Source organism: Cherax quadricarinatus, chromosome 89 (genome assembly GCF_038502225.1).
Source record: "Cherax quadricarinatus isolate ZL_2023a chromosome 89, ASM3850222v1, whole genome shotgun sequence".
In the NCBI taxonomy this organism is placed as follows: Eukaryota; Metazoa; Arthropoda; class Malacostraca; order Decapoda; family Parastacidae; genus Cherax; species Cherax quadricarinatus.
This window is the reverse complement of record NC_091380.1, coordinates 4253271-4279150: the sequence shown is the minus strand read 5'-3', so window position 1 is coordinate 4279150 and position 25880 is coordinate 4253271. Positions and strand designations below refer to the sequence as shown.

General features: G+C 39.6%; 1 protein-coding gene across 2 annotated transcripts in view; it reads left to right on the top strand.

The window, feature by feature from the left end:
• The window catches only part of IntS9 (integrator complex subunit 9), a 41112-nt gene that overhangs the window by 14431 nt on the left and 801 nt on the right, over positions 1-25880 (top strand). For both annotated transcript variants that reach the window (XM_053788703.2, XM_070104089.1), the window contains 4 exons: positions 9245-9342; positions 10129-10236; positions 15033-15218; positions 25273-25428. In XM_053788703.2, the coding sequence (XP_053644678.1) occupies positions 9245-9342; positions 10129-10236; positions 15033-15218; positions 25273-25428 (548 nt within the window). The remainder of the gene's footprint in view (positions 1-9244; positions 9343-10128; positions 10237-15032; positions 15219-25272; positions 25429-25880) is intronic.

Below are 25880 nucleotides of genomic sequence, written 5' to 3'. Positions count from 1 at the left end.
CAGAGAATTCGTAGTTTGGAAGTTAGGAGGAGGTGCGGGATTACCAAAACTGTTGTCCAGAGGGCTGAGGAAGGGTTGTTGAGGTGGTTCGGACATGTGGAGAGAATGGAGCGAAACAGAATAACTTCAAGAGTGTATCAGTCTGTAGTGGAAGGAAGGCGGGGTAGGGGTCGGCCTAGGAAAGTTTGGAGGGAGGGGGTAAAGGAGGTTTTGTTTGCGAGGGGCTTGGACTTCCAGCAGGCATGCGTGAGCGTGTTTGATAGGAGTGAATGGAGACAAATGGTTTTTAATACTTGACGTGCTGTTGGAGTGTGAGCAAAGTAACATTTATGAAGGGGTTCAGGGAAACCGGCAGTCCGGACTTGAGTCCTGGAGATGGAAAGTACAGTGCCTGCACTCTGAAGGAGGGGTGTTAATGTTGCAGTTTAAAAACTGTAGTGTAAAGCACCCTTCTGGCAAGACAGTGATGGAGTGAATGATGGTGAAAGTTTTTCTTTTTTGGGCCACCCTGCCTTGGTGGGAATCGGCCAGTGTGATAAAAAAAAAAAAAATGAAGAAAGAGATCATTGCTAAGTATGAAAGTGGAGTGCGTGTCTCTGAGCTGGCCAGGTTGTACACAAAACCCCAATCAACCATCACTATTGTAGCCAAGAAAACGGCAATCAAGGAAGCTTTTCTTGCCAAAGGTGCAACTTTGTTTTCGAAACAGAGATCGCAAGTTATAGATGATGTTGAGAGACTGTTATTGGTGTGGATAAATGAAAAACAGATAGCAGGAGATAGCATCTCTCAAGCGATCATATGTGAAAAGGCTAGGAAGTTGCATGAGGATTTAATTATAAAAATGCCTGCAACTAGTGGTGATGTGAGTGAATTTATGGCCAGCAAAGGTTGGTTTAAGAGATCTAAGAATCGTAGTGGCATACATAGTGTGATAAGGCATGGTGAGGCTGCCAGTTCGGACCACAAAGCGGCTGAAAAATATGTGCAGGAATTCAAGGAGTACATAGACAGTGAAGGACTGAAACCTGAACAAGTGTTTAATTGTGACGAAACAGGCCTGTTTTGGAAGAAAATGCCAATCAGGACCTACATTACTCAGGAGGAAAAGGCACTCCCAGGACATAAGCCTATGAAAGACAGGCTTACTCTGTTGATGTGTGCTAATGCTAGTGATGATTGTAAAGTGAAGCCTTTATTGGTGTATCACTGAAACTCCCAGAGTGTTCAGGAAAAACAGTGTCCTCAAGGCTAATTTGTGTGTGCTGTGGAGGGCAAACAGTAAGGCATGGGTCACTAGGGACTTTTTCTATGACTGGTTACACCATGCATTTGCCCCCACTGTGAAAAATTACCTCCTGGAAAATAAATTGGACCTTAAGTGCCTCCTGGTATTAGACAATGCTCCTGGTCATCCTTCAGACTTGGCAGAGCGACTTTCTGCGGAAATGAGCTTCATTAAGGTCAAGTTTTTGCCTCCTAATACCACTCCTCTCCTGCAGCCCATGGACCAGCAGGTCATTGCAAACTTCAAAAAACTACACAAAAGCTATGTTTGAAATGTGCTTTGTAGTGACCTTAGAAACTCAATTGACTCTAAGAGAGTTTTGGAGAGATCACTTTAGCATCCTCAGTTGTGTAAACATTATAGGTAAGGCTTGGGAGGAAGCGACTAAGAGGACCTTGAACTCTGCTTGGAAGAAACTGTGGCTAGAATGTGTAGACAAAAGGGATTTTGAAGAGTTTGAGGCTAACCCTGGGAATCCTATGCCAGTTGAGGAATCCACTGTGCCATTGGGGAAGTCCTTGGGGTTGGAGGTTAGTGGGGAGGATGTGGAAGAGTTGGTGGAGGAGGACAATGATGAACTAACCACTGATGAGCTGCTAGATCATCTTCAACAGCAAGAGGACAGACCTGAGGAAACTGCTCCAGAGGAGGTTACCTGGAGGTTATTCCGGGGATCAACGCCCCCGCGGCCCGGTCCATGACCAGAAGTTGTCTACTTCAAAGATTAAGGAAATGTGTGCAATGTGGCTTAAAGTGCAAACCTTTTTTGATGAAAATCACCCTCACACAGCTATTGCAAGCCGTGCTGGTGACTATTACACTGACAATGTTGTGAAACACTTTAGGAATGTCATAAAGGAACGGGAGGTACAGGCCTCTATGGACAGATATGTTTTGCGACAGAGGTCCAGTGACTCTCAAGCTGGTCCTAGTGGCATTAAAAGAAGAAGGGAAGTAACCCCGGAAAAGGACTTGCCACCTCAAGTCCTAATGGAAGGGGATTCCCCTTCTAAACATTAACACCATCCACACACTCCCCTCCTCCCATCCCATCAGTCATCACCAGATCTTCAATAAAGGTAAGTGACATGTAACTGTGCATGTCTTCTTCAATTTGTATGTATTAAAATTAATATTTCATGTGGTAAAAATTTTTTTTTTCATACTTTGGGGTGTCAGGAACGGATTAATTTGATTTCCATTATTTCTTATGGGGAAAATTAATTTGGCTAACGATAATTTCGCCTAACGTTGAGGTCTCAGGAACGGATTAATATCGTTAGGCGAGGGTCCACTGTAATGTAAATCCAGTTAATTCGTTCCAGACACCCAGAAGCATCAACAAAATTTTTTTTCTTTTTTACCTTAACCCTTTCAGGGTTTCAGCCGTACTAGTACAGCTTACTCACCAGAGTTTTTGACGTACTAGTACGCCTAAATTCTAGCGCCCTCAAATCTAGCGAGAGAAAGCTGGTAAGCCTACATATGAAAGAATGGGTCTACGTGGTCAGTGTGCGCGGTATAAAAAAAATCCTGCAGCACACAGTGAGTAATGAGAAGAAGAAAAACTTTGACCGTGTTTTTGGATTAAAACAGCGACTTTGCACTGTATTTTCGTATGGTATTTATTGTTGTATTCTAGTTTTCCTGGTCTCATTTTATAGAATGGAAGACATATTACAGAAATTGAGATGATTTTGACTGGTTTTACAAAGAAAAGTACTTTGAAATTGAGCTCAAAGTAGCAGAAATGTTCGATTTTTTCCGAAGTTCAAAAATAAACAAATCATGCTATGCATCCAATACACGTCAACTGGCGAGTCTAATATTCTTTCACAAGTACGCTGATATTATTTATACCATTTCTACACCAATGCAGTAGTCTGCATAACAGTAAATCTTCTATTTTTTTGAGAATAAAAATTCAAAGTGTAAAGAAAAGAATGTAAGAGAGGCGTGGGGACGTGACTAATGAACAGAGGAAATGTTATTTTAGTGCCAGGAATGTCTTTGTTTATTCTGGACCCTATTCGGAAATTGGCATCTTTTGAAATTTGTGTGAAATTGGCAAAATTGCTAAATTCTGACCACTGTATTGGATAGTTGAAATTGGTAAATGGGTGATTTCTTGTACTCATTCGATAGAAAAAATGGAGTTCTAGTGAAATAGTTATGATTTTTGTCGACCAGTATACTGGAATTGGCTGAAAATAGGGCTCAAAGTGGGCAAAATCGCTGATGCGTAAACATCGTTGAGACCACTAACTTCGCGAGAACATAATTCCGTAAGTTTTCCATCAAATTTCATACTTTTGGTGTCATTATGATCAGGAAAAGATTCTCTGTCTTTTCATAAGAAAAAATATTTTTTTTTAAATTTGGCCGACCCTGAGAACATGTCTGAGAGGGCCTGTCGACCCCGAAAGGGTTAAAGATAGATTTACATGTACAAAAGAATGAACATTCAACATGACAGTTACCTTTATTGAAGGTTGTTGTTGACGAATGGAAGACAGGAAGGAGGGGAGAGAGGAGAGGTCATTGTTTGAAAGGGGAATCCCCTTCCATAAGGACTCATGGTCACTTCAGGGGTCACTTCCCTAGCTTAAATATAGATTTACATGCAGAAAAGAATGCCAAATAAATGTAAAGCTCTAATAAAATGTATAAATGAACATTTAACATCACACTTACCTTTATTGAAGACTTATTGGTGAATGGCAGACAGGGCAGAGGGAGGGGAGGTGACTATTGTTGGAGAATATGACATTAATATCAACTCTACGGCTTATTTATCTATCAGATTTCAACTAATATGACATAGTAAACAATATTAATAACATAAAAACATGGAATATACTCTAGAATGAATAAAATAAGTCATTATGTATGTCATGAGAGGTGTTTTGTTGTTGTTTGGTTTATAAGGGCCACTGAGAGCATAAGCCGTCCATAATGATGGTGAAGCAGCAGCTGAGGCGGCGGTGTTTTCTGTAGCCCTATGTAACACCAACAACATTGGAGGAGTTAGTAGAATTGCTGAATCACTGAAGAAGGCACCCTCTACCACCATCATAACCACTGCCACCCTCTACCACCATCACTACCATCCTCTACCACTATCACAACCACCACCACTACCACCCTCTATCACTATCACAACTGCTACCACCCTCTACCACCATCACTACCACCCTCTACCACTATCACAACTGCTACCACTCTACCACCACCACTTTTGTATTTTTCTACAAACTTTTTCTTAAATTATGTGTTTCTCGCATTCTTTACCAAAGGGCTGGCACTAGAAATCGTAATGACACGATTGCAAACAAACCATACCCCCGGCCGGGATTGAACCCGCGGTCATAGTCTCAAAACTCCAGCCCGTCGCGTTAGCCACTAGACCAGCTAGCCACAATAAGATTCATCCAACTAGGTATATTTCTACACCATAGGAAGGTTAGCACAGGCACCTCTGTGACCACAAATGCAAGTTTTTACAGACGAATCTCCAGCTAGGAGTTTTGAGACTCTATGACCGCGGGTTCAATCCCAGCCGGGGGTATGGTTTGTTTGCAATCGTGTCATTACGATTTCTTGAGTCATGTTGACGGCAGTGAAGGGACTTGAGCTAGAGTTCGTCACGGCCACGCTAGCTGGAGATTCGTCTGTAAAAACTTGCATTTGTGGTCACAGAGGTGCCTGTGCTAACCTTCCTATGGTGTAGAAATATACCTAGTTGGATGAATCTTATTGTGGCTAGCTGGTCTAGTGGCTAACGCGACGGGCTGGAGTTTTGAGACTCTATGACAGCGGGTTCAATCCTGGCTGGGGGTATGGTTTGTTTGCAATCGTGTCATTACGATTTCTTGAGTCAGGCACACTGGCTGGGAATGAAGTGTGAGGCGGCCCGGGGCCGTGTGTACATGTCCCAGACAAATGACTATTTGCGAATCAAATGACGATTTGTGAGTCAATGTTTGATGAAAAAAAGTTACGATTTTCGAAAATTACAACTTTCAAGCCTTATGAAAAATGAGGGTCCATTGTATATAAATCACTTGGAGATCCTTTTTTTTTTTTTTTTTTTTACTAGTATAATTCAGAAAGGTTTCATTGTTATAACTTTTGCATTTGGTTAGGGTTTTAATGTACAGTAAGACCAAACTTAGAATTTACCTAATATGATTGTATCTTCTGTTTTCAGCTTAGTACTGTACTTTACATTAACTTTATTCTGTATTTAACTCTTCAAAAATTTGTTACTGATCTATAATTGTTGTTTTAGAAAGTTATACCCATAACATACTCAGTTTTGAGTAATATTAGAGCATTCATTTTTGGTAGCAAAGATATAGTGGAACCTTGGTTGTCAACTGCATTACTTGTTGAAAAAGTCAGTTTTCAAACGAGGAATTCGAGAAGAAATATCCTGGTTTTCATACGTTCTTGGTTGTCGATTGACAATGCGAACGGCTCAGGTCTCATGTTCACAGAATGCTCACTGGACAACGAGTTGACAGTGTGGGTCTGAGTCAAGGCTAGTAAGGGTTAATTCGATAATTTTAAGAAAAGTGATATTCATAGTGTGGCTAGGCATGGGGAGGCTGCCAGTGCTGACAAAGTGACAGATGAAAAGTATGTTACTGAATTCCAAGAGTAATAGAGGCTGAGGGGTTTGTCTCCCAACAAGTGTTTGTGATGAGACAGGCCTCTTCTGGAAGAAAATACCCAAGAGGGGACATGAAACTGGAACCCTTACTTGTTTATCTTTCCAAAAGCATGAGTTTTTAAGAACAGTGTTATGAAAAACAAATTGGCTTTAATGTGGAGGGCCAGCATGAAAGCTTGGGTACCAAGACAATTTTTTATTGAATGGGTTCATGAAGTCTTTGCTCCCACTGTCAAAAAATACCTCATTAAAAAACAGTTGCCACTCGGGACCCTTTTGCATATGAATAATGCTCCTGCTCACCCTCCAAGCTTGGTAAACAAATTGCTGGAAGAGTTCAGTTTTATAACAGTGAAGTTCTTGCCTCCTAGCACCACTCCTCTCATCCAGATCATGGACCAACAGGTCATTTCTTACTTCAAGAAAATCTACAGCAAAGCACTTTTTGAAAGGTGCTTTGAAATCACTTAAGAAATTAATTTAACCTTCAAGGAGTTTTGGAGGCACCATTACAATACCCTCACCAGCTTGAGGCTTATAGACAAAGCCTGGGGGAATGTGTTTTCCAGGACCATATAGTTATGGAAGAAATTGTGGCCTAACTTTGTGGCAGGCAGGGATTTTGAATGCTTTGAAGATAAGTCTGAGCCTGTAGACAATATTGTGTCCCTGGGAAAGACCTTGGGCCTAGAGGTGACTGAAGATAATGTGGAGGAGTTGGTGGAGGTGCATAGAACTGAACTCACCACAAGAACTTGTATACCTTCAGAAGGAACAGCAACAGATTGCAATGAAGGAGCTGTCATCAGAGTAAGAGGAGGGAAGGGATGATGTGCCCATTGCCCTTCTCAAGGAAATGTGTGCTGAATGGCATGAAGTGGAGGAGTTTGCTGAAAAATACCATCCAGACAAAGCAGCAGCCATCCGTCTCTAACATTTACAATTACAGTGTAATGTCTCAGTTTAGACAAGTGTTAAAACGGAGCCTGAAACACCTCACTGGATGGATTTTTAGTGAGACAAAGAACCAGTGAGCCAGAACAAAGTGTTAGTGGTGAAAGACACAAAAGAGAAACAACACCAGAAAGATATTAATAGAAGGTGACTCTCCTTAATGTCATTTGGGGTCCAGAATGGATTAATTCTATTTACATTATTCTTTATGGGTGAAATTGCTTTGGTTGTCTTCCATTTTGGTTGTCAAATCGACATCTGGAACGAATTAAATTCAACCACCGAGGTTCCACTGTACTCGCTTCTGAGTAATAGGGTAGAATATTAGGCATTCTTATTTGAGTTTATGGAACAGTATGCTTGTTTCATGAGAGTGATTTTGACAGTAGCATTAAAGATCCATATGGTGTAGAACACCCAAAACAACTGCAATTATTAATCCTGAAAACTTGGTATTAATCATGTTTTGGTGACTTGCAAGAAAAACCACAAATCTTCAAATAAAGGAATGAAAGCTTATTATGTACTGCACTTAACACTTATGGTCTGTTACCTTTCATTCAAAACTAAACCATATATATGAGAGGAATCTCTAGATGACTCCTGTCGCATCCATTATCAGATTAGGATTCAAGATCTTGTACATGTATTTGCCCAAAATGGACATAAACAGTAAAGATGTACATGCAGGCCCTGCTTTACACCGTTTTGCCAATGCAGCAGTGTTCAATTATACCCATTCTTATTTTATTCAGACTTCTTTCTTCTTTCAACACACCAGCCGTATCCCACTGAGGCAGAGTGGCCCAAAAGGAAAACTGAAAGTTTCTCCTTTCACATTTAGTTATATATACAGGAGAAGGGGTTACTAGCCCCTTGCTCCCGGCATTTTAGTTGCCTCTTACGACATGCATGGCTTAGGGAGGAAGAATTCTGTTCCACTTCCCCATGGAGATAAGAGGAAATAAACAAGAACAAGAACTAGTAAGTAAATAGAAAACCCAGATAGGTATGTATATACACGTACGTATATGCTTGTACATGCATGTGTAGTGTGACCTAAGTGTAAGTAGAAGTAGCAAGACATACCTGAAATCTTGCATGTTTGAGACAGAAAAAAGACATCAGCAATCTTACCATCATGTAAAACAATGACAGGCTTTTGTTTTACACTCGCTTGGCAGGTCAGTAGTGCCTCCCTGGGCGGTTGCTGTCTATCAACCTACTACCTAAATTTATTCAGACTTGTTACAATAAATTTATTCACCACTCTCTGTAAGCTAAGGAGGAAAATATTTTAGGATAAGTAATGTGGAGGCTGGAGGCAGTGGAGATGTCATGTCTGAGGGCAATGTGTGGTGTGAATATAATGCAGAGAATCTGTAGTTTGGAGATTAGGAGGAGGTGTGGGATTACCAAAACTATTATCCAGAGGGCTGAGGAGGGGTTATTGAGATGATTTGAACATGTAGAGAGGGTGGAACAAAGTAGAATGACTTTGAGAGTGTATAAATCTGAAGTGGAGGGAAGGCTGGGTAGGGGTCAGCCTAGAAAAGGTTGGAGAGGGGGTAAAGGAGGTTTTGTGTGCGAGGGGCTTAGACTTCCAGCAAGCATGTGTGCATGAGCATGTTAGATAGGAGCGAATGGAGACGTATCGTTTTTAGGACTTGACGTGCTGTTGGAGTGTGAGCAAGGTAACATTTATGAAGGGATTCAGGGAAACCGGCAGGCCAGACTTGAGTCCTGGAGATGGGAAGTACAGTGCCTGCACTCTGAAGGAGGGGTGTTAATGTTGCAGCTTGATTGCTGTAGTGTAAGTATGCCCCTGGCAAGACAGTAATGGAGTGAATGAAGATGAAAGTTTTTTTTTTCGGGCCACCCTGCCTTGGTGGGAGACGGCCGATGTGTTAATAAAAAAAATAATGTAATAAGTAATGTGTGTGTGTATGTATATACGTACATGCATTTTTAAGGCCTAACTCTATTGCTCACTTAATATATGATAGTGTAAATGTGTTATCAGGCTTTTATGTGCATTTGAAAGTGAAAAAAAGATGTTTTGTTTTACTTTAGAGTGAGTTTTGCTTTACAGCAGTAGCCCGGAACCTAACCTGCTGTATAAGTGGGGCCTTCCTGAAAAAAAAAAATCACAGAAGATGTGGGGTTTGAACCCCACCCGTTCTGCAGTTTGCCTGGCCCAAGGCTGGGCTCATGGAAACTCATCAAAGGTTATTACGATTTTGTTAGTCAGAAGTGAATTGTTACAGCCTAATTATTGTGACTTTTACTCTTACATTTCATTAACTGAGAGATGAACTTTATTTCAGAGCCGGAATTCGACTTTGTAGAAGCACTTGCTCCCTTCCAGCCCCTGGTTATGAGGCCAGTTTACTGCCCCATTGATACTAGTCTTGACTTCACTCAGGTATTGTTCTTTCTATGTTCCACATCTTTTTTTTAATGGGCTTTTATCTAATTGTTGCACTTCATCCTCATCAAGGATGTACCTTGATGCTGAATTAATGTACATATATTACTATTTAGGGTGATGTAGTCATCTTGGGATAAATTTTGAGATCTAATTTTTGTTTTGATTGTTTATGGTAAATGTCTCTGCAGCATGTGAAGCAATTACTTAATTTGATTCTCAAAAGATGTTTAACACAGTGAAGTGATTGGCTTCAAACTTTGTGGGGGGGGGGGATTACCAACCTCATAGATGATGGTAATCCCATGTTGCTGTTCAAATCTGGATCATTATTGAATTGTGTTTATTCATTAGAAATTTTCAGCATCTAGTTTATTTCAAAAGATATTTAGTTCAGTGAAGTGATTGGTTTCAAACTGTGTGGGGGGGATTACCAGCTTCGTAGAGGATGGTAATCCCATTCTGCTGGTTCAAATCTGGATCATTATTAAATTATATTCATTCGGAATTTTGAGCATCTTGTTTAGTGTTTACGCTTAGAAAATGGTACATTCAGAAAGTATTTTTTTATTTAGAATTCTGGCAATGAGAACTGAAGGAACCTAAAAGATATCTGCATAATAAGAGTGCAAAGAGCGGTAATTTTACTAAGCAAAATCATAAGTTAAAGTCCTGTGTAAATCTAACAATCTATCACTGTATGACCCATTTGGGTTTAGTGTTTCTCAAATAATGATGCCAACTGTTTTTTTTTCTTTTTCTGTCTTCTTTTTAATTCTCCAGGCAAGAAAGCTGATCAATGAACTGAAACCTTCAAAAATGGTAGTGCCAGAGGTATATCTGCGCCCTCCAGTTAATGCACCACATCGCACAGACCTCGTCTTGAATTTGGTGTGTTGTTTGTGTTTTGCAATGTCTAGATGGTGTTTTTTCTGTTTTAATGTATGCTCCTGTAATTTATTATATTTGCCATGCTGTTGAAGTGTGAGCAAGGTAGCATTTATGAATAGAGACAATCTGGTTAGCCGGACTGGACTTGAGCTCTACATAGAGTGGAAAATACAGTGCCTGCACTCTGAAGAAAGGTTAAGGATGTTGCAGTGTGTAGGGCCATTAAAATTGTGATGTCTATGCAATTATGATAAGACAGTAAATGAATGATGGTGAATGTTTGCTTTTTCTTGGTGGGGGATTATTGTTAAGAAGTAATTTCCCATGTAGCCACAGGAAGCATTCACCATTCATTCAACATTTCATTATAATACAGTATCACTAAGATCAGGTTAGATCCAAAGAAAGGATGAAATACTGCACATTGGATATTTTATGTTGTAGTTCCCATCAGGGAGGAAGGTGGGGCCTTTATACAAGATATGGGGGAAGGGTAATTCCCTTGGTTCAGCCTTATTACAGTACAGTGGTCCCTCGATAATTGTAGGGCTCGATAGTTGTAATTTTCGGAAATCATAACGATATTTTCGTCAAAACATTGGCTCGCTAATCATATATTGACTTACAAATAGTCATTTGTCCGGGACGCGTACTCACGCTCTGAGCCGCCCCGGCCTCCCTTCCCAGCCAGTGTGGCATTGTTTACCAGTGAGCGACGGTCCCCTCACTTGCTCATACGAAATATTTCATAATATTCCATTTATTTTAGTGCTTGCAACTACTAAATAAGCTACCATGGCTCCAAAGAAAGCTCCTAGTGCCAAGCCTTTGGTAAAGAAGGTGAGAAATACGATTGAATTTAAGAAAAACCTCATTGAACAATATGAAAGTGGCGTACGTATGGCTGAACTGGCCAGGATGTATAACAAACCCCATACAACCATAGCTTCCATCGTGGCCAAGAAAAAGGAAATCAAGGACACTGTTGTTGCAGAGGGGTAAATATGCTGACAAAAATGAGATCACCAGTACTCGAAGAGGTTGAGAAGTTATTATTGGTGTGGATAAACGAGAAACAATTAGCAGGAGATAGTCTTATGACGTCGATTATTTGTGAAAAGGCTAGGCAGTTGCACGACGATCTAGTAAAGAAATTGCCTGCAACTAGTGGTGATGTGAGTGAATTTAAGGCCAGCAAAGGTTGGTTTGAGAGATTTAAGAACCATAGTGGCATATACACAGTGTGGTAAGGCATGGTGAGGCTGCCAGTTCGGACCACAAAGCGGCTGAAAAATATGTGCATGAATTCAAGGAGTACATAGAGGCTGAAGGACTGAAACCTGAACAAGTGTTCAGTTGTGACGAAACAGGCCTCTTTTGGAAGAAAATGCCGAAGAGGACCTACATTACTCAGGAGGAAAAGGCACTGTCAGGACACAAGCCTATGAAAGACAGGCTGACGCTCATGTTCTGTGCTAATGCTAGTGGGGATTTCAGAGTGAAGCTGTTACTAGGGTACCATTCTGAAAATCCCAGAGTGTTCAGAAAAACAATGTTATGAAGAGTAAATTGTGTGTGTTTTGGAAATCTAATAGTACGGCATGGGTCACGAGTGTGATGAATGGTTTGAAAAACCGACAAGTTGAAGATTGAGACACTTATGCAGCATATGGGAATCTTTATTCAGGAAACATTTCGCCACACAGTGGCTTCATCAGTCCAATACAAAGAGGAAGGTGTAAGGAGAGGAGGAGTATGAGGTAATCAGTCCCTCAACCTGGAGTCGATGTGTTCAGTCCATCAATCTTGTAGAATATACAGCATAGGGCCGTAAACGTGGCTTATATACTGTAGTGAGGTGAGGTGAAGCAGGCCTCCGCCTGCTTCACCTCACCTCACTACAGTATATAAGCCACGTCTACGGCCCTATGCTGTATATTCTATAAGATTGATGGACTGAACACATCGACTCCAGGTTGAGGGACTGATTACCTCATACTCCTCCTCTCCTTACGCCTTCCTCTTTGTATTGGACTGATGAAGCCACTGTGTGGCGAAACGTTTCCCGAATAAAGATTCCCATATGCTGCATAAGTGTCTCAATCTTCAACATGGGTCACGAGGGAAATTTTCGTCTAGTGGTTCAATGAAGTGTTTGGCCCTAGTGTGAAGAATTACCCCCTTGAAAAGAAATTGGATCTCAAGTGCCTCCTAGTAATGGACAATGCACCTGCTCATCATCCAAACTTGGATGACCTAATTCTGAAGGAGTTTGGGTTCATCACAGTAAAGTTCTTGCCCCTGAATACCACTCCTCTCCTCCAGCCCATGAACCAGCAGGTCATTGCAAACTTTAAAAAAATCTCCACCAAAGCAGTGTTTCAGAGGTGCTTGAATGTGACCTCAGACACTCACTTGACCCTAAGAGATTTTTGGAGAGAATACTTCAGCATCCTCCATTGCATAAGCGTTATAGGTAAGGCTTGGGAGGGAGTGACTACCAGGACTTTGAACTCTGCTTGGAGAAAATTGTGGCCAGATTGTGTCCACAAGAGGGATTTTGAAGGGTTTGGGGCTGACCCTGATGAGCCCATGTCAGCTGTTAAATCTATTGTGGCACTGGGGAGTTCCATGGGGTTGGATGGGAGTTTGAAGGATGTGGAAGAGTTGGTGGAAGACCACAACAAAGAGCTCACCACTGAGGAGCTGCAAGAGCTTCAGCAGGAAGAGCAACAGATTGCAGCTCAGACTCTTGCTGTAGAGGAGGAGGAAGAGAGATGGAAGAAGGTGCCTTCTTCAGAAATTAAGGAGATTTTTGAAGTGTGGGGTAAGATGGAAAGATTTATGGAGAAACATCACCCTGAGAAGGCTGTTGCAAGTCATGTTGGCAACATGTACAGTGACAAAGTCTTGGCCCATTTTAGGGAAGTGTTAAAGAGACACCAGAAACAGAGCTCTCTGGATAGTTATTTTGTGAGAGAGGACTCCAGTGACTCTCAAGGTGGTCCTAGTGGCATTAAGAGACAGAAGAGAAGTAACCCCAGAAAAGCAATTGGTACCTGAGGTGTTGATGGAAAGGGATTCCCCTTCCAAACTAAATAATCCAATCTGTCTCCTCCTCCAGTCTTCCATACACTAAGAAGAATCACCAATAAAGGTAAGTGTTATGCTGTTAATGTTTCATTCATCATATAGATGTACTACATCTATATTTCATGTAAAAATTTTTTTGTTTTAGTACTTCTGGGTGTCAGGAACGGATTAATTGTATTTACATTATTTCTTATGGGGAAAATTGATTCGAAAATCGTAGATTTCGATAACAGTAACACTTCCAGGAATGGATTAATTACGATAAACGAGGGACCACTGTACTTCTCATTGCCCAGGTGCTGTATACTCCCTATGAGTTTTATGGTTCCCTGTAATAATATCAAATAGGGATGGAACGATGTCAGAATTTTTGCCGATAGCAATGCCATCAAAATTGGCCAGTATCAACGGGTATTGATACAGACAAACTGAGTTTAATCATTTCTAACTACCCTTAGAACGAGAGAGAACGGGTAAATGGGAGAGGAGAAGCCGAGAATGTAAACACTCGAACTCGTAAGGGGAGTCCCTCGGCGAGATGAAATGTGTATTAATACTTGTCTACTTTTCATTCACACATACATTTACATGAATTGGCAAAGCATTTATCCCACAATACAAACACTTATGTTGTGTACAAGTTGTCTTCACATTAGTGCAGTAGAATAAATACATAGTTATGAGTGAAGGCATATGAAAGGAATAATTTTCTACAGTTACCCCCAGTAATACTATAGTGTGCACATTTTCTCTGATGTTGGAGTAAAGAAAACGTAATTTTTGCCATCACTGACAAGCTTCTTGGCTACCATGTCTCATATTTGTCAAATTTATTCTATTGTAGGTGTATGTATCATGTTTATACATTATGTAGCATGTTTCTTATATAAGTTTGGAAAAAATACATAGATGGATTAATGGAATTTTCTATATTAACATAATATGTGACATTTAAAATGCCCGTTAACGATTATTATTATTATTATTATTATTAATAATAATAATAATAATATGGCGTCAAGACTAGTGACACCGTGATTTTAATGTGTGCCTGCATGCCAGCACAATGTGTAAGTTTATTTATGTACAGGTACACGTAAGTATAATTATCAGTATACATAAAATATGCAATAACTTGAAAACAATTGAAATTTTGGAAAGTTTCCAGATAATGGAGAGATGCTGAGCTCATGGAGGATGTAAACAGAGCGGCACGCAGTGACTGTATTAGCGAGTTTGGTGGTGGGGGGAGAGCCATATAACGAGTTTTGGTTATAATTTTAAATATTTGTACTAGCGAAACTGCGTAAAGTGGGGTCCTAGTGTACTGCAAGAGGAAAATTCAATGTGTAAAGTAAAATTAATTTCACAATTTTTATAAAAGGAAAAGTACGATTGAGGTATTTTTCTGACAGTTTGTTGCAGTTTATAATCTACCAAGTAAATTATATTTATGTACAAAGGTAATGAAATTGAGTGTACGCTGGACCCCCGACTTAGGATATTAATTCCTTCCAGAAGGCTGTTTGGGTGCCGTTACCGAACGAATTTGCTCCCATAAGGAATATTGTAAATTACATTAGTCTGTTTCAGACCCCCAAAAGTACACTTACAAAAGCACTTACAAAAATATACTTATATAATTGTTGGAGTTGGGAGCTGATCTTAAGTCGGGGGTCCACTGGACTTGTATTTATCCACAGGAGGAGACACCATTAACATTCTGTGAGTGTCAGCTGCTGAGCTTAGGAGTTCATCGTCGACTGGAGAGTGTCAGCATAACTCCAGACTTGGCACTCTCTCTCAACCCTAGCACCATCAGACCTGGACTTAACACAGCCACAATTACTGCAGCACTACACATACAGGATAACAAATATGTTCTGAAGGTACAGTGGATGTAGATGCTCCTCACTTTATGATGGTTTGATTTAAGATATTTTGACTTTAGGACGGTAAGATAGCACTGTAAAGCTTTTTTAATACAGTATGGCCCCACTTATACGGCAGGTAAGGTTCCAGGCTGACGCCGTAAAGCGGAACACCCTTTTTTCCCCGTTTATAAATGCGTAGAAATACTAGATAACAAGTTTACACTAACATATATTAAGTTAGCAATAAAACTAGACATTAAAAACAACAAAAAAGTAAAATACACATAAAGTACACTCATTACTTACCTTAAAATATTTGTAGTCTTAATCTAGGGTGAGATGAGTAGTATTTATTGTAAAAAATCAAGTGTGGTATGTATGGTAGCCAACCAGGCTACCATACCAGGCCCCCCCACATTTAACCCTTTGACTGTTTTTGTTGAATATATACGTCTTACGAGCCACTGTTTTTGACGTATATATACTCAAATTCAAGCGGGTTCAAATCAAGCAGGAGAAAGCTGGTAGGCCCACATGTGAGAAAATGGGTCTGTGTGGTCAGTGTGCACTATATAAAAATAGTTTTGCAGCACGCAGTGCATAATGAGAAAAAAACTTCAACCTTTTTTTTTTTTTTTTTTTTTATTAAAATGCCGAATTTGTGGTCTATTTTCGTATAGTATTTATGGTTGTATTCTCGTTTTCTTGTCTCATTTGATAGAATGGGAAACATAGAAATAAAGGTGATTTTGATTGGTTTTACTTTGAAAAGAACCTTGAAATGGAGTTCAAAGTAGGGGAAATGTTTGATTTTTACCAATGTTGAAAAGTAAACAAATGATGTCATTTTCCAATAAAGGTCCAAGTAGCTATTCTATTATACAGTCATGAATGGTTTGACATTATTTATACAATTATTACAATATTGCAGTAGTCTGCGTAACAGTAAATCTTCCATTTTTTGTTTGAATAAAAATTCAAAATAGAAAGCAAGAGTAATATCAGAGGGGCCTGGAGACGTGACTGATGAACAAAGAAAATGTTAGAGCCAGGAATGCCTGCATTGTTCATTCTGGACCCTATTCTGAAATTGTCATTTTGTAATTTTCGTGAAATTGGCCAAATTGCAAATTTCTGACCATGTTATTGAGTAGTTGAAATCGGTAAATGGGCAGTTTTTTGTACTCAGTCGATAGAACAAATGGAGTTCTAAAGAAATAGCTGAGTTTGGTCAACTGAAACAACAGAATTAGCCAAAAATAGGGCTCAAAGTTGGTGAAATTGCCGATTCGTAAATATCACCAAGGTTGCTAACTTTGCGAGAGCGTAATTCCGTCAGTTTTCCATCAAATTTTGTTCTTTTGGTGTCATTACAATCGGGAGAAGATTCTCTATCATTTTTTAAGAGACGCCTCATGATTTGGGGTTGCGACAGTCAGGGGGTTAAGCGTCCCAGAGCTATAAAATGCATATACAGTTCACTCATTACTTACCTTAAAATATTTGTAGTCTTAATGTAGGGTCAGAGGTGAGTAAACGAGAAAAAACGAATAAATGAGAGAGAGTACATGAGAGAGGACACTCGCAGAGTTATGCAAACAAACCAGGCGGATGCAAGTTTTGTAAACAAACCAGGCGAACCCCTCTTGTTTGTGTACAAGTTGTCTCGATGTTGATACAGTAGAATAAATAAAGAGAAACACTCCTATTCTCATGTAACTCCAATTTTAGAAGAAATGACGCTCTGAGTGAAGGCATACAAAAGGAATAATTTTCTACAGTTACCCCCAGTAACACATTTTCTCTTATGTTGGACTAGAGAAAACGTTATTGCCTTCACTCGTACAAGTCGTCTGGCTACCACATCTCATGTTTGTTAATTAATTCTGCTGTGGGGTGCATTTATTATGTTTATATGTTACTTATCGTGTTTAATATAATTTTGAAAAAATACCATAGATGGATTAATGAAAATGTGTATATTAACATAATATATGACATTTAATGAGTGATTATTATTGAGTATTATTATCATTACTAATATGGCGTCACTCGTACAAGTCGTCTGGCTACCACATCTCATATTTGTTTATTCTACTGTGGGGTGTATTTATCATCTTTATATGTTACCTATCGTGTTTATTATATAATTTTGAAAAAAATATCATAGATGGATTAATGAAAATGTATATATTAACGTAATATACAACATTTAATAAGAGTGATTATTATTGAGTATTATTGTTATTGATATCAAATTGGGGAGGAGGAGTATGGAAGAAGTGAATGTTTTCAGATACTTGGGAGTTGACGTGTCGGCGGATGGATTTATGAAGGATGAGGTTAATCATAGAATTGATGAGGGAAAAAAGGTGAGTGGTGCGTTGAGGTATATGTGGAGTCAAAAAACGTTATCTATGGAGACAAAGAAGGGAATGTATGAAAGTATAGTAGTACCAACACTCTTATATGGATGTGAAGCTTGGGTGGTAAATGCAGCAGCGAGGAGACGGTTGGAGGCAGTGGAGATGTCCTGTCTAAGGGCAATGTGTGGTGTAAATATTATGCAGAAAATTCGGAGTGTGGAAATTAGGAGAAGGTGTGGAGTTAATAAAAGCATTAGTCAGAGGGCAGAAGAGGGGTTGTTGAGGTGGTTTGGTCATTTAGAGAGAATGGATCAAAGTAGAATGACATGGAAACCATATAAATCTATAGGGGAAGGAAAGAGGGGTAGGGGTCGTCCTCGAAAGGGTTGGAAAGAGGGGGTAAAGGAGGTTTTGTGGGCGAGGGGCTTGGACTTCCAGCAAGCGTGCATGAGCGTGTTACATAGGAGTGAATGGAGACGAATGATACTTGGGACCTGACGATCTGTTGGAGTGTGAGCAGGGTAATATTTAGTGAAGGGATTCAGGGAAACCGGTTATTTTCATATAGTCGGACTTGAGTCCTGGAAATGGGAAGTACAACGCCTGCACTTTAAAGGAGGGGTTTGGGATATTGGCAGTTTGGAGGGATATGTTGTGTATCTTTATACGTATATGCTTCTAAACTGTTGTATTCTGAGCACCTCTGCAAAAGCAGTGATAATGTGTGAGTGTGGTGAAAGTGTTGAATGATGATGAAAGTATTTTCTTTTAGGGGATTTTCTTTCTTTTTTGGGTCACCCTGCCTCGGTGGGAGACGACCGACTTGTTGAAAAAAAAAAAAAAAAATTATCATCATCATTACTAATATGGCATCTCGAGACATAAGACACTCTTAGTGATTTTAATGTGTACCTGCACCCCAGCACAGTGTGTAAGTTTATTTAGGTGCAGTTATACATAAGTATAATTATCCGAGTACGTTTTTTCCAACAAGTCAGCCGTCTCCCACCGAGGCAGGGTGACCCAAAAAAGAAAGAAAATCCCCAAAAAGAAAATACTTTCATCATCATTCAACACCTTTCACCACACTCGCACATTATCACTGTTTTTGCAGAGGTGCTCAGAATACAACAGTTTAGAAGCATACACATATAAACATACACAACATATCCCTCCAAACTGCCAATATCCCAAACCCCTCCTTTAAAGTGTAGGCATTGTACTTCCCATTTCCAGGACTCAAGTCCGACTATATGAAAATAACCGGTTTCCCTGAATCCCTTCACTAAATATTACCCTGCTCACACTCCAACAGATCGTCAGGTCCCAAGTACCATTCGTCTCCATTCACTCCTATCTAACACGCTCACGCACGCTTGCTGGAAGTCCAAGCCCCTTGCCCACAAAACCTCCTTTATCCCCTCTCTCCAACCCTTTCGAGGACGACCCCTACCCCGCCTTCCTTCCCCTATAGATTTATATACTTTCCATGTCATTCTACTTTGATCCATTCTCTCTAAATGACCAAACCACCTCAACAACCCCTCTTCTGCCCTCTGACTAATACTTTTATTAACTCCACACCTTTTCCTAATTTCCACACTCCGAATTTTCTGCATAATATTTACACCACACATTGCCCTTAAACAGGACATCTCAACTGCCTCCAACCGTCTCCTCGCTGCTGCATTTACCACCCAAGCTTCACACCCATATAAGAGTGTTGATACTACTATACTTTCATACATTCCCTTCTTTGCCTCCATAGATAACGTTTTTTGACTCCACATATACCTCAACGCACCACTCACCTTTTTTCCCTCATCAATTTTATGATTAACCTCATCCTTCATAAATCCATCCGCCGACACGTCAACTCCCAAGTATCTGAAAACATTCACTTCTTCCATACTCCTCCTCCCCAATTTGATATTCAATTTTTCTTTATCTAAATCATTTGACACCCTCATCACCTTACTCTTTTCTATGTTCACTTTCAACTTTCTACCTTTACACACATTCCCAAACTCATCCACTAACCTTTGCAATTTTTCTTTAGAATCTCCCATAAGCACAGTATCATCAGCAAAAAGTAACTATCAATTCTCATGTTGAATTTGATTCCCCAAAATTTAATCCCACCCCTCTCCCGAACACCCTAGCATTTACTTCCTTTACAACCCCATCTATAAATATATTAAACAACCATGGTGACATTACACATCCCTGTCTAAGACCTACTTTTACCGGGAAGTAGTCTCCCTTTCTTCTACACGCCCTAACCTGAGCCTCACTATCCTCATAAAAACTCTTTACAGCATTTAATAGCTTACCACCTATTCCATATACTTGCAACATCTGCCACATTGCTCCTCTATCCACTCTATCATATGCCTTTTCTAAATCCATAAATGCAATAAAAACTTCCCTACCTTTTTCTAAATACTGTTCACATATATGCTTCAATGTAAACACTTGATCTACACATCCCCTACCCACTCTGAAACCTCCTTGCTCATCCGCAATCCTACATTCTGTCTTACCTCTAATTCTTTCAATTATAACCCTACCGTACACTTTTCCTGGTATACTCAGTAAACTTATTCCTCTATAATTTTTACAGTCTCTTTTGTCCCCTTTCCCTTTATATAAAGGGACTATACATGCTCTCCGCCAATCCCTAGGTACCTTCCCCTCTTTCATACATTTATTAAACAAAAGTACCAACCACTCCAACACCATATCCCCCCCTGCTTTTAACATTTCTGTCATGATCCCATCAGTTCCAGCTGCTTTACCCCCTTTCTACGTAATGCCTCACGTACCTCCCCCACACTTACATTCTGCTCTTCTTCACTCCTAAAAGATGGTATACCTCCCTGACCAGTGCATGAAATTACTGCCTCTCTTTCTTCCTTAACATTTAAAAGTTCTTCAAAATATTCTCGCCATCTACCTAATACCTCCATCTCCCCATCTACTAACTCCCCTACTCTGTTTTTAACTGACAAATCCATACTTTCCCTAGGCTTTCTTAACTTGTTTAACTCCAAAATTTGTTCTTATTTTCATTAAAATTTCTTGACAGTGCCTCTCCCACTCGATCATCTGCTCTCCTTTTGCACTCTCTCACCACTCTCTTTACCTTTCTTTTACTCTCCATATACTCTGCTCTTCTTATAACACTTCTGCTTTGTAAAAACCTCTCATAAGCTACCTTTTTCTCTTTTATCACACCCTTTACTTCATCATTCCACCTATCACTCCTCTTTCCTCCTGCCCCCACCCTCCTATAACCACAAACTTCTGCCCCACATTCTAATACTGCATTTTTAAAACTATTCCAACCCTCTTCAACCCCCCCACTACTCATCTTTGCACTAGCCCACCTTTCTGCCAATAGTCGCTTATATCTCACCCGAACTTCCTCCTCCCTTAGTTTATACACTTTCACCTCCCTCTTACTTGTTGTTTCCACCTTCCTCTTTTCCCATCTACCTCTTACTCTAACTGTAGCTACAACTAAATAATGATCCGATATATCAGTTGCCCCTCTATAAACATGTACATCCTGGAGCCTACCCATCAACCTTTTATCCAACAATACATAATCTAATAAACTACTTTCATTACGTGCTACATCATACCTTGTATATTTATTTATCCTCTTTTTCATAAAATATGTATTACTTATTACCAAATCTCTTTCTACACATAGCTCAATTAAAGGCTCCCCATTTACATTTACCCCTGGCACCCCAAATTTACCTACTACTCCCTCCATAACATTTTTACCCACTTTAGCATTGAAATCCCCAACCACCATTACTCTCACACTTGATTCAAAACTCCCCACGCATTCACTCAACATTTCCCAAAATCTCTCTCTCTCCTCTACACTTCTCTCTTCTCCAGGGGCATACACGCTTATTATAACCCACTTTTCACATCCAATCTTTATTTTACTCCACATAATCCTTGAATTAATACATTTATAGTCCCTCTTTTCCTGCCATAGCTTATCCTTCAACATTATTGCTACTCCTTCTTTAGCTCTAACTCTATTTGAAACCCCTGACCTAATCTCATTTTTTCCTCTCCACTGAAACTCTCCCACCCCCTTCAGCTTTGTTTCACTTAAAGCCAGGACATCCAGCTTCTTCTCATTCATAACATCCACAATCATCTCTTTCTTATCTGCACAACATCCACTCACATTCAGACTTCCCACTTTGACAATTTTCTTCTTCTTATTCTTTTTAGTAATCTTTACAGGAAAAGGGGTTACTAGCCCATTGTTCCCGGCATTTTAGTTGACTTTTACAACACGCATGGCTTACGGAGGAAGGATTCTTATTCCACTTCCCCATAAAATATATAAAATATATAAATATAAATATATAAAATATATAAAATATGAAATAACTTTTAACCCTTTGATTGTCGCAACCCCCAATCCTGAGGTGTCTCCTGGTGTCGCAAAATTTAAAAAAAAAAAAAATTATTTTTTCTTATGAAATGATACAGAATCTTTTCCCGATTGTAATGACACCAAAAAAAAAAAACGAAATTTGATGGAAAACTGACGGAATTATGCTCTTGCGAAGTTAGCGACCTCGGCGCTGTTTACAAATCGGCGATTTGTAAACAGCCCTATTTTCAGCTAATTCCATTTTTCCAGTCGCCCAAACTCATAGCTATTTCTTTAGAACTCCATTTTTTCTATCGATTGAGTACAAGAAACTGCCCATTTACCGATTTCAACTACCTAATAATGTGGTCAGAAATTTGCAATTTGGCCAATTTCACAAAAACTAAAAAATGACAATTTCAAAATAAGGTCCAGAATGAACAATGCAGACATTCCTGGCTCTAAAATAACATTTTCTTTGCTCATCAGTCATGTCTCCAGGCCCCTCTGATATTACTCTTGCTTTCTATTTTGAATTTTTATTCAAACAAAAAATAGAAGACTTACTATTATGCAGACTACTGCAATACTGTAATAATTGTATAAATAACATCAACCCATTCATGACTGCATATTAGAATAGCTAGTTGGACATTTATTGGACAATGGCATCATTTGTTTACTTTTGAACATTGGCAAAAATCAAACATTTCCCCTACTTTGAGCTCCATTTCTAGGTTCTTTTTATAGTAAAATCAATCAAAATCACCTCTATTTCTATAATATGTTTCCCATTCTATCAAATGAGACCAAGAAAACGAGAATACAACCATAAATACTATACGAAAATAGACCACAAAGTCGGCATTTTAATTAAAAAAAACGGTCAGTTTTTTTTTTTTCTCATTATGCACTGCGTGCCCCAGGATTTTTTTTATATGGTGCACACTGATCACACAGACCCATTCTCCCACATGTGGGCCTACCAGCTTTCTCATGCTTGATTTGAAGCCGCTTGAATTTGAGTATACGTCAAACACGGTACCTCGTAAGACGTATATATACGGCCGCGACAGTCAAAGGGTTAAAAACACTTGAAATTTTGGAGTTTCCAGACGTAACGGAGAGATGTGGTACTTACTGAGCTCACAGAGAATGTAAACAAACCGGGTGGGGCGCGGTTACCGTATTAGAAAGTCAGGTGGTAGGGTGGAGTCATATAGAGAGTCTTGGTCATAATTTGAAATGTCCATATTAACGGATCGCCATATAGTACTGTATAGTATTTGTACTGTACAGTACTGTACATTTATCGATACAATAAAGTTGCATTTATTTATTTATTTTTCAGTACTGGTATTTAGTTACAGTAATTACTTGTTCTAGGTAGTAGGTTGGTAGACAGCAACTGCCCAAGGAGGTACTACCGTCCTGCCAAGTGAGTGTAAAACGAAAGCCTGTAATTGTTTTAAATGATGGTAGGATTGCTGGTGTCCTTTTTTCTGTCTCATAAACATGCAAGATTTCAGGTACATCTTGCTACTTCTACTTAAACTTAGGTCACACTACACATACATGTACAAGCATATATATACACACCCCTCTGGGTTTTCTTCTATTTTCTTTCTAGTTCTTGTTCTTGTTTATTTCCTCTTACCTCCATGGGGAAGTGGAACAGAATTCTTCCTCCGTAAGCCATGCGTGTTGTAAGAGGCGACTAAAATGCCGGGAGCAAGGGGCTAGTAACCCCTTCTCCCGTATAAATTACTAAATTTAAAAAGAGAAACTTTCGTTTTTCTTTTTGGGCCACCCTGCCTTGGTGGGATACGGCCGGTTTGTTGAAAAAAAAAAAAATTACTTGTTTACTTATTCAGGAACAGTAGTTTATTTAATCATATGTTCATAATCGACTTGCAATATTTTCAGCGTACAATGGGTTTGTTGGAACGTAACTCCATTGTAGGTCGAGGAGCACCTATGCAGAGTCTGGTACAAAGTGGGAGTTGTCACAGTTGCTTTTTGATGACCTTGCTTTTCAGAGATTCTGAACAGAAGTTGCATAGATTGGTGGATGAATTTGGGAGGAAATTAAAAATGAACACAGGAAAGAAGTTGATGAGGGGTAACAAACAATTTAGGTAATGAAAGATTGGATGTCAGATTAGGAGGAGAGAGTATGGAGGAAGTGAAGGTGTTCAGATAAGGTGGTGAACTTGTCAGCAGATGGGTCTATGAAAGATGAGGTGAACTATAAAATTTATGAGGGGGGGAAAAAGTGGATGGCACATTGAAGCATCTGTAGAGACAGTGTTATTCATGGAAGCAAAAAGGGGAATGAATGAAGGTATAGTTGTACCAACACACTTGTATGGGTGTGAGGCATGGGTTATGAATGTTGCAGATAGGAGAAGGTTGGAGGCAGTAGAGATGTGTCTGAGGGCAATGCATGGTGTGAATATCATGCAGAGAATTTGTATCTTTGAGATTAGGAGGAGGTGGTGTGGACTCGGTAAAAGTATTATCCAGAGGGTTGAGAGGTTTAGGTGGTTTGGACATGTAGAGATATGGAACAAAACAGGATGACTTGGAGGGTATAAATATGTAGTGGAGGGAAGGTGGGGGTCATGGTCATCCTAGGAAAGATTGGAGGGAAAGGAGGTTTTGCATGTGAGGGGCTTAAATATACAGCATGTGTGAGCATGCTAGATAGGAGTAAATGGAGGAAAATGGTTTTTATGGATTGATGTGCTGTTGGAGTGTGAGCAAAGTAACATTTATGAAGGGGGTTCAGGGAAGCCAGTTAGCCAGACTTCAGTACCGAAGGTGGAAAGTGCAGTATCTGTGCTCTGATGAGGGGTGGGGATATTTTCAGTTTTCGACCGTAGTATTGGTGCCCCTTTGGTAAAATGGTGGGGTGAGTGATGGTGAAAGTGTTTCTTCTTTTTTGAGTCACCCTATCTCAGAAGACAGCTGGTGTGTTAAAAAAAAAAAAAAACGGATGGCATCCTGAGAAGGGTGGTGGTATACCTTAGGACTACACTTTCAAATAACTGAGGTAGGATAACAGATCTTAGCCTATAACTCAAATGGTGTAACCAAAAAATCACTTTACTACCAGATAATTAGTCATTTAAAGTGTACTGTTATATTTTTCTGGCAGCTTTATTTAATCAATCCTCGACAATTGAGAATATTTAATGATGAGTAAATGGTTATAGAAGGTTATGTCTTTGAGGGTTGTGATTAGTGCCATGATTTTACCAAGACAAATTAATGGAATTATTCCTTTCAGCCTCTAGAAGATAGTGATGAAGAAGCCTCGAAGAAATTGCCACGATGCTATCCTTATGGCAACTTGAATGTAGATGACCTGGTTCAACGTTTGGCGCAGGCTGGTTTAACAGATGCTAGGGTAGAAGAACTGCCAGGAGTGTACATCATAACACTGGTTTGTAACTAAATACAGGCAGGTCCAAACTTAAACACCCCAGTTTACATAAATCCACACTCAGATGTGGGTTACTTATAAGTGTGAATACAAACGTGTGTAACACAACCGTATATTGCACTATTTTATGTACAAACTCACTTGTAACATGAAATGCACATAATGTAATTTGTTTATAATTTTGAGACCTGCTGCTAGTGTACAGTATAGTATTTGAAGTGTTGTCATGCTTAACATTTATATTGTCTCTTGTATTATAAAAAAGATTTAAGTTGTAAATATAATGAAACCTGGACAGTAGAGTTTTTTTGTAGAGGAATGGTTCACAGAACCGACACGTTGATAAATTAGACACATGTGCAACTCTTGGGATCTTAATACTTGGGAATTCTTCGCTTGCCTAACCCTTGGGCACGACCTACTTCCACATTGAACAAATGTGACTACGACTG